Source organism: Drosophila sechellia, chromosome 3R (assembly GCF_004382195.2).
Source record: "Drosophila sechellia strain sech25 chromosome 3R, ASM438219v1, whole genome shotgun sequence".
In the NCBI taxonomy this organism is placed as follows: Eukaryota; Metazoa; Arthropoda; class Insecta; order Diptera; family Drosophilidae; genus Drosophila; species Drosophila sechellia.
The window spans coordinates 9,694,683-9,710,236 of record NC_045952.1 but is presented as its reverse complement, the minus strand read 5'-3'; the positions used below and the strand labels follow the sequence as shown (position 1 = coordinate 9,710,236).

The following is a 15,554-nucleotide window of genomic DNA, read 5'->3' as shown; positions in this document are numbered from 1 at the left end:
CATGATGGAGGGTAAGCTACTACTGGCCACATTTCCCATTTTCCCAATGCCAGCAACATTTGTTGCCAGACTCTTGTTGCTGGCGGTGTCATTGACACTGGGTACACTTTACGTCGAGTATTTGTAGATACTTGGGCCTATAGTAATTGTGCACCTTTGATAGGTCAAACCTAAACTTTGTTTTTTTCTGAGGTGTTTTGATTACATGCGAAAATGTGACGCTTTAAATAATGCATTTAAATGGGGTTTCCAAACCGGATTCTATGATTCCATACCACAAATCAGAATTATTTAACACAGTTTTTGAATAATTGTCTTATATCTTATTCCATATTATTAGTTAAGTAACTAGGCTTAAATTTTGTATATTTGGGATGAATACTAAATAATTGATGATGGTGACCTGTATGAGTTACATACATTCATGCATATATGGTAGGGAAGATAAAAAAACACTTTTGATTCAGTCATTTAGAAGTGGGCAACCTTAGAAAATGAGCATAGAAAAAAGCACATTTTTGGAAATGCCAGACAACTGCTTGTTGCAAAAAATCACTTTAGACTTAGTCATACATTTTTAGCTACCACCACACTATATTGTACATATGTACATATGTAGATCACGTTCCAGATAAAAGTGCCAGATAAGATTTCCAAATCGAACAAGGAAGGGGCTTTGTAGATCGATTGCTATTCATCTACACATACAAAACGCCCTACCTTTCCATTCCCATTCCTTGGGATCGAAAAATGCGCACTCATCGTGAAAAGACTGAACGAAACGCTACGTGTTGGCCATTTATTCTGGTAATTTGCCAACTGAGGCCGTCCATTGTTGATGGTCGTCTTCGATCTTCCAAGATCTCGTGCCAGTCGGTGCGCTGCGCAATATTGTCGTTTGAAAGTCACGAATTTTGCACGCATATGTGGGCTGGCATTTAAGCTCCTCGGCTTTTGGGGGCCGTGTCTGCAGATCAGGCCCATTACAAATATCACATGATTACAGTTTTTGCCAACCGCTGAAGCTCATTTTGCGCTTTAGCGGTTTCTTTTTTTCAGCATGACTCATGGATTTCTAAATTATCAGTTAAAGCTCTTATACATACAAACGTACGTACGCAAATGCTTTTCGATTCCGAGAAGTAAACAGCTTTTATCTGAGCACACATTGAAAGAGAGCTTACTAATACCACTGCAAGAAAGCTCTTCGGTTTAAATGTGTGCGAATGAGCTTGTCGAAAGAGAAAGAACGTGAACAAATTTCCCAAGTTCACACATCTCAACTATTTTTGTATTGTGGGGTTCACAGCCTATTATTTTTAAAGGCCAAACAATCTAGCTAATGCATGAATATGTGCTGAAATTTAAAAGACATACTTTGGGTTCAAGCATACATATATTATTATTTAATATAACCATGTACGCTCATGCCTCGTTCTTTGCAGTGTTTTTAACTTTTGTTAAAGTTGCTCACCCAAGGAACATGGTTATAGTTTAAATAGATATTTTTTGTTATTTAAATATATTGCTGATTGAAATTTAAATATGCAACATTACCTATAAGCAAATGGAAGAATGTATTAATAACTGAAAATAAAGTCTATTTAAAAAAGTATATATTAAATATTGAGAAGTACCAAATGAAACGACTGCAATTAAATACTCAACCTATCTACTTATTTAATAGAAATTATTTTGTGATAGGTCAGTTGACAAGCATTTCAGTTTCTAAGATTTTATTGTCGTCCACCCAAGCAAACGACTATGACTCATGTTTATAATATATCTCACTCATGAATACTTAGTCTCACTAAAATGTACTTTGCAATGTTTGGTTTGCTAAAGTTCATATAAGAAAAACACCGGCCGGCTGTGACAAAGAGCCTCCCCAACTTGTAGCTCATATGTACATACATATATGCCAGGGAAATTTTATAAAAGAGGCCAGCTGGCGGCAACAGGGAAATTTAGCGCTCTCTCGCTTGCTCACAGCGAACGCTTATCTGAAATACACCGACACACACCGATAGGGAAAAGTATCTGGCTATGGCAAACTGGTTTGTGGGGGCTTTTTGAATTTCACAACGAATGAAATTCACAATTCCCAGCAAGTCCAACCGTTTCGTTTCTGTTTGCCACTAGCAGCAGTTCAAAACGTATTGAATACTCAAAGCAGTCGGTTGACTCAGAGATCGCACAGTGAAGTTAGTTCTATAGAATACATATAGAATACATATAACCAAGGAAACCCAGTGCAAAGACTTGGCAATCGTTGTTGTTCATCGCGGAACAACAACAGTGTGGACATTTGTCGCTATCCCAGAAAGTAATCCTTTAGATCCGAGCAACGGCCGGACTTGAAACCATATACAAGTGGTGGTGCCAGGAACCACCCAACCTATTGCGTAGCAGGAAAGACAAGTGAATTCGCGGTCGGGTTTTCCAAAAAAACCAGACCACCACTCTTGAAGACAAATTCACCGAATTGATGTAAGTAGTGTAAAGCAATCAGCATTCCATATGCTAAGTAATATAAGTACTACTACTATAGAGGGAGCTTTTGTTGTTTTTAACTCGCGCGTCGCCATATTGAATCACTTAAGTGCACTGCTGACGTCACTTGCGTCGAACAAACCACACGCATACAGATACAATCGAGGGGGATTTTTGTGGAAACATATAATTATAGCGCGCTTCGAGTGTTGTTTGTGTGTGACATTTATATTAGATTTCTATACATTAGTGTGTAATTAGCCAAAGCTCGCGTGTGTGCTTTTCGGGGAAATTTTCCACCGAGTTAATTGCTTTCTAGTGTTTTTTTTTGCCGGCTGCACGATTTCTAGATATCTGTTCGCGATAATAGTATAGCCACGCGAACGTGTGCCTCAATTATCTAAGTGACAAACTAGTGGCGAGCGGAGTGGGGTGTTGCCAACTGCTGATTAGATACCCCCTCCCTCACCCACCCGAAGCGCCAATTTGGTGTATAAAGACCTGTTGCCGATGTGGCCGCCATATTGTTGTTTTTGCCTGTGCTGTTGTGAAATTCAGAAAGAGCTTTTCGCAGCAACAGCCGCCCAAAAAAAAAAATGGGCGTGCTTCTATAAGCACCTTATCTGACACTTTTGAAAGGTACTCCTATCAAACAAGGAACTACTTATTTGATTGGCTAAAAAACAAACTTATCTTGACTTGTAACTGAAGCGTACTTAGGGAAATATGAATCGCCCTTATCATAATGCTTGTGGGGCCTATAAGTAATTTGCGTTCTCCACTTCTTTGCTTACAGCTTAAGGGGAACTTGTGTCGACGACTCTTTTAGAGCTTGTTTAGAGGGACCCTAACAATTTCATTGTTTCTTTCTAACGGTCAATTAAAAGTGAGTATCCACATCCTTTCGTCTGCTATTATTAAGCCATGCCTCATGATTGCCCGACTTTCTTAGTCCTTGCACCAATAGTTTTGTAAGAATGTTTTATGAAAAAAGAAAAGAGACAAAAAACAAAAGAAAAAAAACCAAAAAAAGGAGTAATTCCATGCAAAAAAGGAGCAATTCCAATCAAAAAAGGAGCAATTCCAAACAAAAAAGGAGCAATTCCATTACAAAAAAGGAGTAATTCCAACAAAAAATAAAAGCAAACAAAAAAGGAGTAATCCATGTACAAAATAACCAACAAAAGGAAAAGATTTAAAAAATACACAGAAAGAAAATGGGAAAAAATACGGAAAAAAACATGCGAAAAAATTGAAACAAACTAACGAAATGGCTAAGAAAAGAACACCACTCACATTACCAACCACGTAACCACCAATCTCGACACACTAAGCATCTAACATCCGAGCTGTTGAAAGTCGGCAAACACGATGGTCCATGACAATCGATGGCCAGGCGTATCCTCGAGATCCCTGCGACACCGAGGCCCACGACCACCACTTGTACATTTGCTAACCCACCCAAGCCAACCCAAGATATTTGGAGGCGCGTACTCCCCAAAAAGGATCGCGCTTCTGCCCGTCCTCGATCTGTGTAATAACAAAATCTTTTTTCTTTTGTCTATTTTCTTTCACATAAAAATCAAAACAAATTTTACGAACACTCTTAACTGCGCTTGCTCCACTCATCGCCAAATCCTGTCCGAATCGATAAAAATTATACGAATCCGTATAAATTTTGATATCCTGTCGATCCGAAACCGATTGAAAACGAACCGTACACCAAACCGTAAACTGCACCGATCGCATTGAATTCGATATTGTTGGACAACACAACAGCCACGTTCAAAATGGCATTCTCCGTCGAAGCCCATACCAGCCAAGCCAGGCCCAAGAGCGAATCAAACAACAGCATCCCAATCAACCAGACCCAGAGCAACACCAGCAACATCCTTAAGAGCAACCCAGACCATTGTGCTGCCGGCGAGACCAACCAACCACAACAACAGGGCAACGCCAACGAGGAAGGCTACCGAAAATCCCAGAGATATAATATTGATGATCCAGGAGCCAGCACGAGTACAGGCGGCACCCACATTCGAGGCGACAATCCGGGAGGACAACGCAACATACCAGGAAACAGCGGCTGGCGGGACATACTCGTGGCCCAACTGCTCCTGCTCTCAGAGGAGAACGAGGCCAACGGAGCCTACGAAGGATTCGCCTACGTCAACGGTCACCACAATACCGATCGTGATAGACAGCAAGCCAAATCCCAGAATTCTGCTGATCAGAGTGCCCACAAGCAACAGAAGCAGCAACAGCAACAGCAACAACAGCACTCGCTGCGGGACAGAGCACAGAGCGCCTCGAACACGCATCATCAGAATACCCTTTTTACCAGGGTCGGTACCAACGCGTCCGCCATCCAACCAGGCCGTGCCTGCAACGAGTTCTTTAGTAAATCCGATAGGTTCGGCGAGGAGGTGCCGTATCTCAACGTACCCCACGACTGGGACACCAACATCCCGATCGCAACCAGAAACGGTGGCAGGTTTACCGACTACGGCAATGGTGAACCAAACGGTCCCGGTTTTATCGAGCGCGCCTCAGACACAGACCCTGGCAGCCATGGCTGGTATCCAGCTGGCAGGTGCGGACGAGCCGCCATTCAGCCGGGATGTGAGTGGAGCAATGCCTACTGCCACAGTTGAAGAGATAGACGTTCCGGTGTTCATTGATGGTGAGTACTGTGTTTTGTGTGTGTGTTGCCTATGTACCCAGCACTCTCTCATTACTGTTGCTTTGCAAAAAAAAAACAAAAAAAATACGAAAAAAGCGAACAAATGATTCACAATCAGTTGGAGAAAGAGTCAGATAGCAGGCATCGAGCTCGGGCCACGATCCCCAGGATCTGGTGCCCACGCTCTGCCAAGGACGTCGAGGTACAGTCACCACGTAGCGGACGAAGGCGAAGATCACAGTGCAATGACCCATTAAAGAAACGAGTGAGAGATTGAGGGCGGTCTGGGGGCCAGGGCGCCTCCATTCCGCCCACGTTCTCGGTAAATGGCAACGTAATTACTCGTACGATCGATATTCTCAGGATATTCAATCTATGTACTTCCATTTATCGGTAACTTCTTTCCCCAAGTGTTTCCCATACATTCTTCATTCCATTTTAGAGTTAGGCTTATTCTACATCTTTTTTGGGCAACCAGAAAATACATATTCTTGGGAATGCTAAGTTTAAAAGAAGACTTTCTTGAACAGTTATTTACCATCTCCGGAAATAATACGCTTTCCTCTCCCTGAACTTTCACAATATATGAACATATAGGAAATTCAAAGACTGTCCTTATTTCTGAAAAGGGTTTTCTTAATGTGGTTCTGTATTTCTAATAACCGAGTATAAAATCCAGAAGAAAAACCCCTGTAATCGCGTAACCCGGATAAAGTACGTGCTCTCGATATCTCTTACATAGACTAGACCAAAGACACTAGAATACCAAGATGCGAGACGCCGCTGGCTTGAGACTGTCTTTTTTAGACCAAAATTGATTGTACGCACGAAGAGAAATTCACCAAAAAAAAATGTCTGCATAGTGCAAACCCAATGTATGTGCATACATATGCATACTTTATCAAACCGTTATGTACCTTTTGTACAAATGTATTGCCATGTGCCGTCACTTTCCTTTATGAGTAGAAAATATAATTATTCAGAGCTGTCAAAGTGTTACTCTTTTTGAAGAAGTAGAACAGTTAGAATCTTATCTTTTGTACCGAGAACACCAAACCAAATATTCAAAATATCGCGTCTAAAATATTAAAAGATACAATGGAAACAAAGCTTCTAATGTATTCTGTTTACCTGGCCGATAAACTATATAGGCCGTGCCATTTCAAGCATGGAATTTATATAAATTTAAATATAAAGACATGCCCACATACATATACATATGTACATACTTCTGTAATGTAAATTGTCAAAAGATGTACATATGTATGTACCTCTTCTCATAGGTTTTTATTATTGTTGGTGTTAAAAAGGCATTTTATAAGAAGATACACATACCTTGTTATGTTTTTAAATGATAGAAGAAAATAGGAGAGTTTTCCTTTTTAAATTCCCGCGATGATTCACTTTTTGCTTTTCTTTGCAACAATATTTTATCAACAAAAAGTGATTTTACGCGCTTGAGGTGAATTGTGTAACTAAAGGCGCAGTTAAGAATATATGCATTTTGGGTGCCTAAGCTTCAGCACCCGAAGAATAACAGCGATAAGCCAATCAATATGTATAGTACATTTGTATGTATCTTTCATTACGACGACCACTGATAAATAGTTCGCTAATATGTGTTTGGATGTTAATATGTATATGTATAGGTCATCATATTGAAATGTCCAATCAGAACAGAGTTAAAATCGTACCACCAATTATTTTCATACACGTATAATTGCTATCCGTATTGTATTAGTGACCGATGTTCGCTTTTAGCAAATGAATTGCGCAAATTATGAGGTCTGTATTTTATTTTGCTTCTGGAATTTAAAAAATATCACCTTTTCAAGGCTATTATTCTCAAATTAATTAAAATCATAGTACAAACATTTAATTACACACTTCGCATGATCAGTTACTCGTAGTATACAATAAAGTCAGTTTTTCGGCAATGAGGGTGTTAAATGTCTGCTAATACATTTGTACATATGTATGTACATATTTTTTTCCATTTAAACGAAGAGGCTCGTCGGGGCTGTGACGTCAGAATCGAGAGAATGCAACAGCTGATTCATGAACCAATTTTCTGGCGCACTTTTTTCTAGCCGGCTTAACAATATTTCACTCACTATTCTCTTGAAAACTAGTCAAATGATACTACTTTTCAGGGTATTTTAAAGGTAAAGGGTAACAGAATGTTTAATTTAATTTCAAAACCCTATTCTTCTTTGTTTCACTTTCCCTCTTGGGTTACTTCAATATTTATTGTGAAATTCAATAAGACTGACGAGCGAAAATTGAGAGAGCGAGAGAAATAGTTTGCGGCAAGCGAAGACACCTGTTTGCTTGTGTTGGTGTGTGCCCTCTCGCTCTGCCTTCACTCAATTTTTCTCAGCGAATAAGCGACAGAGGCACACATATAAACTCGACTGATCTCTCTTCCTCTCTGTGTGTGCATTTGTTTTTTCGCAAAATGCATTGCGCATACGCACTGTTACAGGAATATTTGATACATTTTGTTAGTTTCAAACTGGTGTTTCAGTGCCGTTTTTGTCTATTGTTTACTATAGTTTTTAGATAAAAAATAATTATTTCTGCAACTTTGATGATTTTGTAAATAACTTAAGGTCGATTGGGTCTTTCCGGGAAACGCAGTTCTCATTGTTTAGATCCACTTCCATAAATGGCAATATTATATTCCCGAACCTTCCCCGCTCTGGTGAAATTCAAGGGGCAATTGTATTGGTGCAATCTGAATGGTTAACTTAGTTACGGCCTATGTTGTTCAAAAATCTATGTAAAAAAAAAACGCCGGCAGATGCAGAAAGAGACAAGAGAAGCAGAAAGAGCTCCCACCTTCAAAGAATCTGATGGTATGAGCGAGACGGCTTGCTAACTTGTTGCGCCGACAGCTCTTTTGTGTCTGTGTTTGTGAAGCACATGTACAGGCCGGCTCGCTCTCATAGGTATACAATGCCTTGAGCCGCAATTCAGTTTGGAATCAATCGTTGCAGCGGTAAGAAGTGTTTTTGGTCCGCGGATAAATCTATAACGATTTTTAAAATCTGAACCGCTTAAAAAACAGCAAAGGTGAATATTTGGTGAAACCTAAAATTAATAACAGTCTTTATGGTTTTCATTTAAAATGGGACTGCAATTAGTTTACACTTGTACGCGATCGCCCAATATTTAACCACTGTTTTTGTTTTCTTTTTGCATTTCTCATTTTTAGATTTACATGCCAGTTATTTTCTAAAAAATTATGTTTTTGTTCTTGAAAGAAATAAGAATTTGTCTATGGCCAGCCCCTAACATGACAAACACACTAACTACGTCACACAGCGGTGTGACCGGTACTGAAAGAGAGCAGGAAAAATCATGTCCGATTTTCGTGTGGTTGTTGTCAGTCGTTCGTTGTCGCGCAATGCGTCACTGGGCTGCGCACCCGGCAGAGAGAGTGAGAGAGAAGGGAAAGAATCAAAACTAGACTGTTTCTTCGAATCAGAATAATTGGTGAAAAATGTAATAAATAATAATTTTATTTTATTTGGTTGTATGTAAAAATTTTTATTTTCTAACATTTTTTGGTTGTTAGTTTGCACAAATTAACAGATGAAATGGATTTTAATTTATCTTTCAGCACGTTTTGTTTTTCTCGTCTTATGTTTTATTTTCATTCTATTATTTCGATTTCGATTTCGTTCCGTTCCTTTTCATATCTTTTTGTCTTGGCTAATTTCACAACTCGACAATACAGGGTGTTCTATGTATGGGTCGCCTAGAATAAATTTAAATTGACACTTCCTTTTTTAAATATTTATATATTTTTAAATATTTTAAATATTTAAATATTTTTCGAATATTTTTTTGCAATTTATCAATATGATGACGTACTCGCTGTATCTTTAATTCAGTTAGATAGTTGAGTCTTTAATAACTAAATATATATTGAATAAAAAATATTTTTCGAATATTTTTTGCAATTTATCAATAAGCTGGTATCTCACCCCTTTCTCCAAAAAAAAAAAAATGTGTTCCTCAAACCAAAGACACTAGACGCTCTTTGCTATAACTAAATTCAATTTATGCACACTCATTTAGCACGATCTGCCTCAATATTAATTGACTTGTACTAATAAATGTTTTTTTTTATCACAGAATACCTGCAAGACATAGAAGCAACGTCATCGACGTGCAGCAGCGAAAACGGAAAGGAGATTTTTACTGAGACGGATATTCTTGACTTTGATATAAACATGTTTGCCGAGGAGGATCTGATTGAGCTTGAGGGCAAAAAGACGGATCCCTTCAGTCCGGCAATGGATGGGATGGACAACGACAACCTAGACGACGACTTTCTACAATTGAATGACCTGCTTAACGAGGAGGAGACTTTCGACATGTCATCGATGTCCGGCGTAGGCATCGACATCAACCAGGAGCAGGAACTGGACTTCATCAACATATTCCACAACTCACAGCCGACGGCCATGCTCACCAGCTCAGAGGATCCGTATCTGGGCACCTACTCTCAGGCCACATCCACATCCAGCACCACCAAATTCATCACGGAGGAGCCCCTGATCGCCGACATGACCAGCTTCGACATCAGCTATACCAGCAGCCAGGAGCTCGGCTTCGGCCTTGTGGAGGACGTCAGCGGCAGTTTTGCCACCAGTTGCAGCGACGTCGCCGCGGCCATCCCAGCCCCCATCCACCACCCCATCATTACCAACCTCAAGCGTTCTGCTCCAGCCCCCGTGGTCCAGTCGCAGCCCACCAAGCTCAGCCGACTGATGCTCCAGATCAAAACCGAGCCAGCTCCAGCATTCAGTCCGACCACACCGGAGATTATCAACCAGCTCCTGAATGATGATCGGGTAAGTGTCTGTAAATGTCGAAATATCCAGCACAGTCTAATTTACTTATTCTCTCCTATTTGCAGTTCGAGGCTCCCACCACAACTACCAGTACCAGCACCATCAACACCTCCATCAGCAGCAGCACACATGCAGGCATCGTAGAGGATCTACGCAGTGCCGAAGAGGAGACTACCACCGACTTCTCGGCTCCGAACACACCACACAGCAGCTACTCAGTCAGCTCCAGCTATGCGGCGTCCACCTGCCAGACCGGATATGGTGGCTTCCTCACTGCTCCAGCCTCGCCCGCCTATTCAACAGCCAGTACCTCCGCGTTCAGCCCTTCGCCAGCCGGCGGAATCAGCGCCAAGCGGAAGCGCGGTCGCCCTGCCAAGGATCATTCCGACGGTCCCGATCCCGTGCTCATGTCCAACATGAAAAGCGAGGAGGAGAGGAAGGCCTACCAGGACAGACTCAAGAACAACGAGGCTAGCCGCGTATCGCGCCGGAAGACGAAGGTGCGCGAGGAGGAGGAGAAGCGCGCCGAGGACGAGCTGTTGGCCGAGAATCTGCGACTGCGTGCCCAGGCCGACAAAGTGGCCTTCCAGGAACGGAAGTTCAAGAAGTACCTGATGGAGCGCCAGCGGATGAACAGCACTTACGTCAAGCAGGAGCAGGACTGAGATTCTCGTAGCCATAGAATAGAAATTGCGGAGCATAAACCTTAGTCATAGTACCTATCGTCGTCATCCAATTGTGTTTAGTTAGTTAAGTTGTCGTTGAAGAAGTCGAGAAGCAGAAATCAAATTTCCATCAGGACATCAGTTTCGCACGAAATGATGTAAAACATAAATCATTTAAGCCACTTATTAGGCATAGTGATGGCGCCCATTGTGCGCGAGGCGTGTTTAACTTTAATTTTACTACTTTTATTATGTTTGAGAAAACTAAAAATTTTTTTTACCCACGTATGTTTTTCGTTCTAAGCGTAATCAAAAAAAAAAAAAACAATCAACAAAAAGCACAAAAAGAAATGATTACGAGTTCGTATGTTTTAACCCCATTGATGAACAAAAAAAAGTTTAAAAAATGTCAACAAAAAAATATGCTATTGTTAAGAACAATTGAAATGTATATTTTACAGATATCAATTTATATAACCGTAATTGTTTGAATAAAAAGCATGTTTCAATAAACGTGACAAAATCAACTAACTTTGTATATTTGCATGGGATTTAAAACCCAAATTGCGGGAGTTTTAAACAGAATTAAATGTTACAATTTTATTACAACCATTTTGTATTCACAGACACTAGACAAATTTAGATTTTGAAATCTTTTATTGGATTTTAAACCATATTCATATAATCGTAAACTAAGGATTGCACCGACTTAAAATTTTGATCAACTGCCTAACGGAGTTCACTAAATGGGCAAAGTAACAAGTTGGGGGGGTATAGATAGACTCAATTGTAATTGGAAAACGGCGACTGGGGCACGACAACTTCGCGATTCGAGATTCAGCCGATGTGCGGGTGTGATTCACGGCAATTACTCCACCACTTGGATTTGATTTGAATAGGATTGCGGCAGTGCAATTTGCTAGATCTTTGTTGCGTGTGGTGGCAGTAAATTGCGATAGCTGCTGATGTTGGGTAAACATTTGAAGTGGCTTCGCGCGTCGCTCTCGGGGAAGTGGATTACGGGGCAAGGACTACATTTACGCCTGCTGCTCCTTTGACCCGTAATTGTAGTGGAGGAAGCGAAGTCCCTGGATCGATTGGGCGGTGGCATTGGTAGCGTGGCAGGCGAAGAGCAGCCAATTCCTGGGCTGGACCTTGTAGGCAAATCTCATGAAGATGCACGAGTACAGGGTGAGAGCTGGAAAAGATCGAGGATAAGCATTTCTGGGTGACTTTTTTAACTTAGGCACAGGACAAAATAGAAGATCAATTTGTCATAATTTCCATGACATTATGTGCATATTGCCTCGGTGGCATCTTATTCCGATGGAATCGGATTACGGACTAAAATGGACAAATTGTGCTTAGTTCTCTGTGCTCTGTGCAATCTAATCGGCAGACGTTTCGACAGTTTCCGTATCTGGCTTATCAGGCAATATAGAGTGATTTGTTTAGAACATATCAAAGCGGCTCTGATTACGACATCTTAAGCGAAAACTGTCGATGCCAGTCGCGCGTGTCTGGATGCCAGATGCAGGCCCAAACCCATGGGGATATCCTTACCCAATGTCATTTTGCCGGAGATGAATTTGGGACTCTTTTGTGTGTCGGCGAGAGCAGCCACCGGAATGCCCCAGTTGGCCACCGGGCCCCAGAAGTGGGTACTGTGGATATAAAAAGCAATATTTACAATAAGTCATATATGGTCAACTGATAACCAATAAACAGACCTCATAAAGTAATCCCGCCACTCCTTTGAGGCCGTTGTGGACATAGCTCTCCTGATCGACATGATGCTACCTCTTTGCTAATTGAATATATCTGACCAGAAATGTTAACCAGAAGCGCACCTGATGGAATAATTTAGATTAGATTGCCACTGCCGCGCAATATAAATCCGAAAAAAATCCCCTCAAGGTCTTACAGGTTGTTCGCCTTGTTGTTGTTGTTGTTGGGCCAGCTGTTGTTGCTGTTGTTTGTTTACCGTCTGGAACACCTTGATCGAAAACACGAAGAATTTGGAACTGCAGTGGGAAGTGTGTGCCTAAATATTTAAAAGCTAGGATATATTTTTTGTTTATGTGTCGGCCGTGTTGTCACTCCGAAAGTTATATAAAATTAGTCAAACGAAAGGCATCAACGAGTTTTCTCTGCCGCGTCGCTGTCGCGTCGGAGTTATCGATAGCCCGTACAATCGCTACATAAAAGGTCACACTTAGAGATGGACATCGGATGAAGCGAATGCGATAGTTTTTAAAACATTCTTTGTAAATTTGTTAAAATAACCTTCAGCAACTGTTTAATTGTGCAAATTTATGCCTAGGGACTATGTTTAGACTTTTATTAATAATATATTAAAAAAAAAAATATTCTAACATATCAAACAATGTATATTGTATATGGAACAAATTTCTCTGCTTTCAAAGCTCTATTACACTGTGTATATTAACTTAAATATTTATAAAGTTAATAGAAAATGTAAATAATTATATGCAATTTTTAAAAAAAAATTCAAGTAAAACGAGCTTAATCTCCAGTAAGTTATTCCGATATATTTCATATATCGCTCAAGGTCTCAAGTTCAGACTCTGAACGTCATTGAAGCGCTGTGATCGGTGTCAGGCATTTACTGATCGCTGTGACACTCGACTCGACTTGCAATCTCGATAGGTTTGTCGCAGGGACTTCCCTCTCTATATCCGCCGAAAAGCGGATGCTTGATGTGCATTAAGCCCGCTAATTACAAGTGGACGTAATGTGCATTTGCAACGCATTTGCTGAAGTGCGGGCGCCACGGTTTTCAAGTGCTTAATCCACCACGCGCTTCCGCTCTTCACATAATACGCGCTCTTCCGGCTCTCTTAAAAGGACCAAGGCGAAGAGAATTGGGGCGATGGTTTCTGCGCCGACAGCCTGCGCCTGAGTCCTTGGCCGCGGCGGCAGAAGACCAAAGCAGCACAACCAGCAGCATCCGAGTGCGGAGCCACCAGCATCCAAAACCGAATCCAAAACTCCGGCTCAGTGTGAATTTGCGACTCGAGAGCGACGGCGGCTCAAAGGAAACTTGGCTCGGTAAATAGTCCTGAACGAAGGAATCCTGGCAGCAACAACACACCACATCCTCTGGCCAAATAACAACAACAACAAAGTGAAGAAGCGGAATAGGCAAATGGAAATTGTGTTGGCAGTCGATGCCGCTGTCGACTTCGCTGCCACTGCTCTGCCAACTTGTAATCCCCGTGTGTGTCTGTGTCTGTGTCTGTGTGTGTATGTGTATATGTGCGCCTGTGTGCTGTGTGTGTGCGTGCGTGCGAGTGTTTATATGTGGTCAGTGTGCCATTTTGCAAGCATTTTCCATGTGCGGTGCCCAAGGAAAGCTAAAGAAAATTCAAATTATGACCAAAGAAACCAATTCCAAGAATTGCCAAAACAAAGACAGATTTAGCTTGCATAAAAAAATATAACCACTTTATCTTGAAATGTTGACTACGCGTCATCAGTTGCCGCAGCTTCAGTAAAACCTGAAAAGAAAAACCATTTGAAGAAAAATCAATCCTACACATAATGGTCACTTTTTTTGTATTCCCACATTTGTTGCTAGTAAGCATGAAATTTTCGTACATTTTCCCCCAGTAAGTCTGCCAAAAATGTTTTTCCACGCGAGAAAAAAAAGGAAAAGTTTAAGAGAAAACCAAATGAGCCGCTCCCAAAAAATCCGAATTTATCAACAACAACAAGAGCAGAAGCAAGAAGAAGCGTGAAAATGGGGAAAAGCAAGAAAGAGCAACCACAACAACAGACAAAGAAAAGCGAGAAATATAATTGAAAATCAAAGAAAGGGAAGCACAAACCAACCAGATTTGTAGAATTTTTTTAAAGGATTTTTAAAAGATTTCTAAGTATGAAAAATGGGCGTAAAAAAAGACATACTAAACTAACATTAAAGCAGATTATATAAATATTAAATTCCAAAGGACCAAGAATGGTAAAAGATTTCATTCGTAAAGCAAGAGATGAAAAGATGTATGAAACATACTTTCTGTTTGGGGTATAGCATATACATAGACCCACCATATAGGACGACCTACTTAGCGGCCCTTGAAGGTCTTTGTCGTTAGCGTGACACTTTTGTTTTTCTGGGCAAGATTGCCGGACATAATTACTCGCTCCTGGTGGCGCATCTTGGCATCTTCGAAATGTCCCCAAAATGCCTCAATTGAATAAGTGCCAAATGGAGGCAAATAGCTAAAATAGGCTCCTCAGGCCCACTTAAGCGCACTAATCCAGTGCGACTGTGTGCTCCGTACTATGTTGTTAAAGTGAATCCAAATCTGTTCACTTGTTTGCTGTTGATTCAATCAAGCGCAAGACGGCACAATCACCCGCACCCACACAAATGCAGGGAGCTCAATGCAAATTGAGTTTATTGTTCGGTCAATTGAGGCGCACTCGTAAGACATTTATTTTATGGCCCGTAAGCAGATGAGGTGATTTGCGTTTAGTCGCCCGACTGCCACCCGTGCGAGGAGTTCGAGATCCGTGGCAGCACAATCATAGTGGAGCGCCTTAAAAGCAAATCCTTTGATTTCTGCAGGAAAGTGTCTCGAGTGAGTGAAATGCCAAGCTGAGAAGTGGAGAAACCAAGTGCTAAAGCAAAAGTTTACAACCAAATAATAATAATACCAATATAATACAAAGCAAACGAAAGTGTTCAGCAACAAACATTCCTCGCCCCGGTCACTGGATCAGGATATATATACACATACATATAGCAAGCCAAACAAAAGGAAAGGATACGCATACGGATAAAGATAAGGATAAGGAGCCACAGATGCAGCCCTAAGTAAG

The 15,554-nt window shown here is 41.0% G+C and overlaps 3 protein-coding genes and 1 long non-coding RNA gene across 11 annotated transcripts in view; 3 read left to right on the top strand and 1 right to left on the bottom strand.

Moving 5' to 3' along the window:
- Nucleotides 1–4,394: 4,394 nt before the first annotated feature.
- On the top strand, nucleotides 4,395–11,233 carry LOC6613705. Its single transcript, XM_002038139.2, has 3 exons — nucleotides 4,395–5,176; nucleotides 9,320–10,041; nucleotides 10,107–11,233. The coding sequence occupies exons 1-3, from the start codon at nucleotides 4,492–4,494 to the stop codon at nucleotides 10,704–10,706; spliced, it is 2,007 nt and encodes a 668-aa protein (XP_002038175.1). The 5' UTR covers nucleotides 4,395–4,491; the 3' UTR covers nucleotides 10,707–11,233.
- LOC116801373 lies at nucleotides 5,183–8,707 on the top strand. Its single transcript, XR_004361959.1, has 2 exons — nucleotides 5,183–8,251; nucleotides 8,394–8,707. It is a non-coding gene; the product is annotated as an uncharacterized LOC116801373 (long non-coding RNA).
- Nucleotides 11,234–11,344: 111 nt separating the features above from the next.
- On the bottom strand, nucleotides 11,345–12,865 carry LOC6613704 (mitochondrial pyruvate carrier 1). The gene is made up of 4 exons (XM_002038138.2): nucleotides 12,631–12,865; nucleotides 12,437–12,556; nucleotides 12,270–12,370; nucleotides 11,345–11,904 (listed from the first exon to the last, which is right to left on the bottom strand). The coding sequence occupies exons 2-4, from the start codon at nucleotides 12,496–12,498 to the stop codon at nucleotides 11,744–11,746; spliced, it is 324 nt and encodes a 107-aa protein (XP_002038174.1). The 5' UTR covers nucleotides 12,499–12,556; nucleotides 12,631–12,865; the 3' UTR covers nucleotides 11,345–11,743.
- A 2,342-nt stretch (nucleotides 12,866–15,207) lies between these two features.
- LOC6620703 (cubilin) overlaps nucleotides 15,208–15,554 on the top strand; it is a 54,817-nt gene continuing 54,470 nt past the window's right edge. For 5 of the 8 annotated variants that reach the window (XR_004362193.1, XR_004362194.1, XR_004362195.1 and 2 more), the window contains exon 1: nucleotides 15,208–15,549. The gene's annotated coding sequence lies outside the window, so the exon portion shown is untranslated. The remainder of the gene's footprint in view (nucleotides 15,550–15,554) is intronic. The other 3 variants (XM_032722937.1, XM_032722935.1, XM_032722936.1) reach the window with 2 other exon arrangements.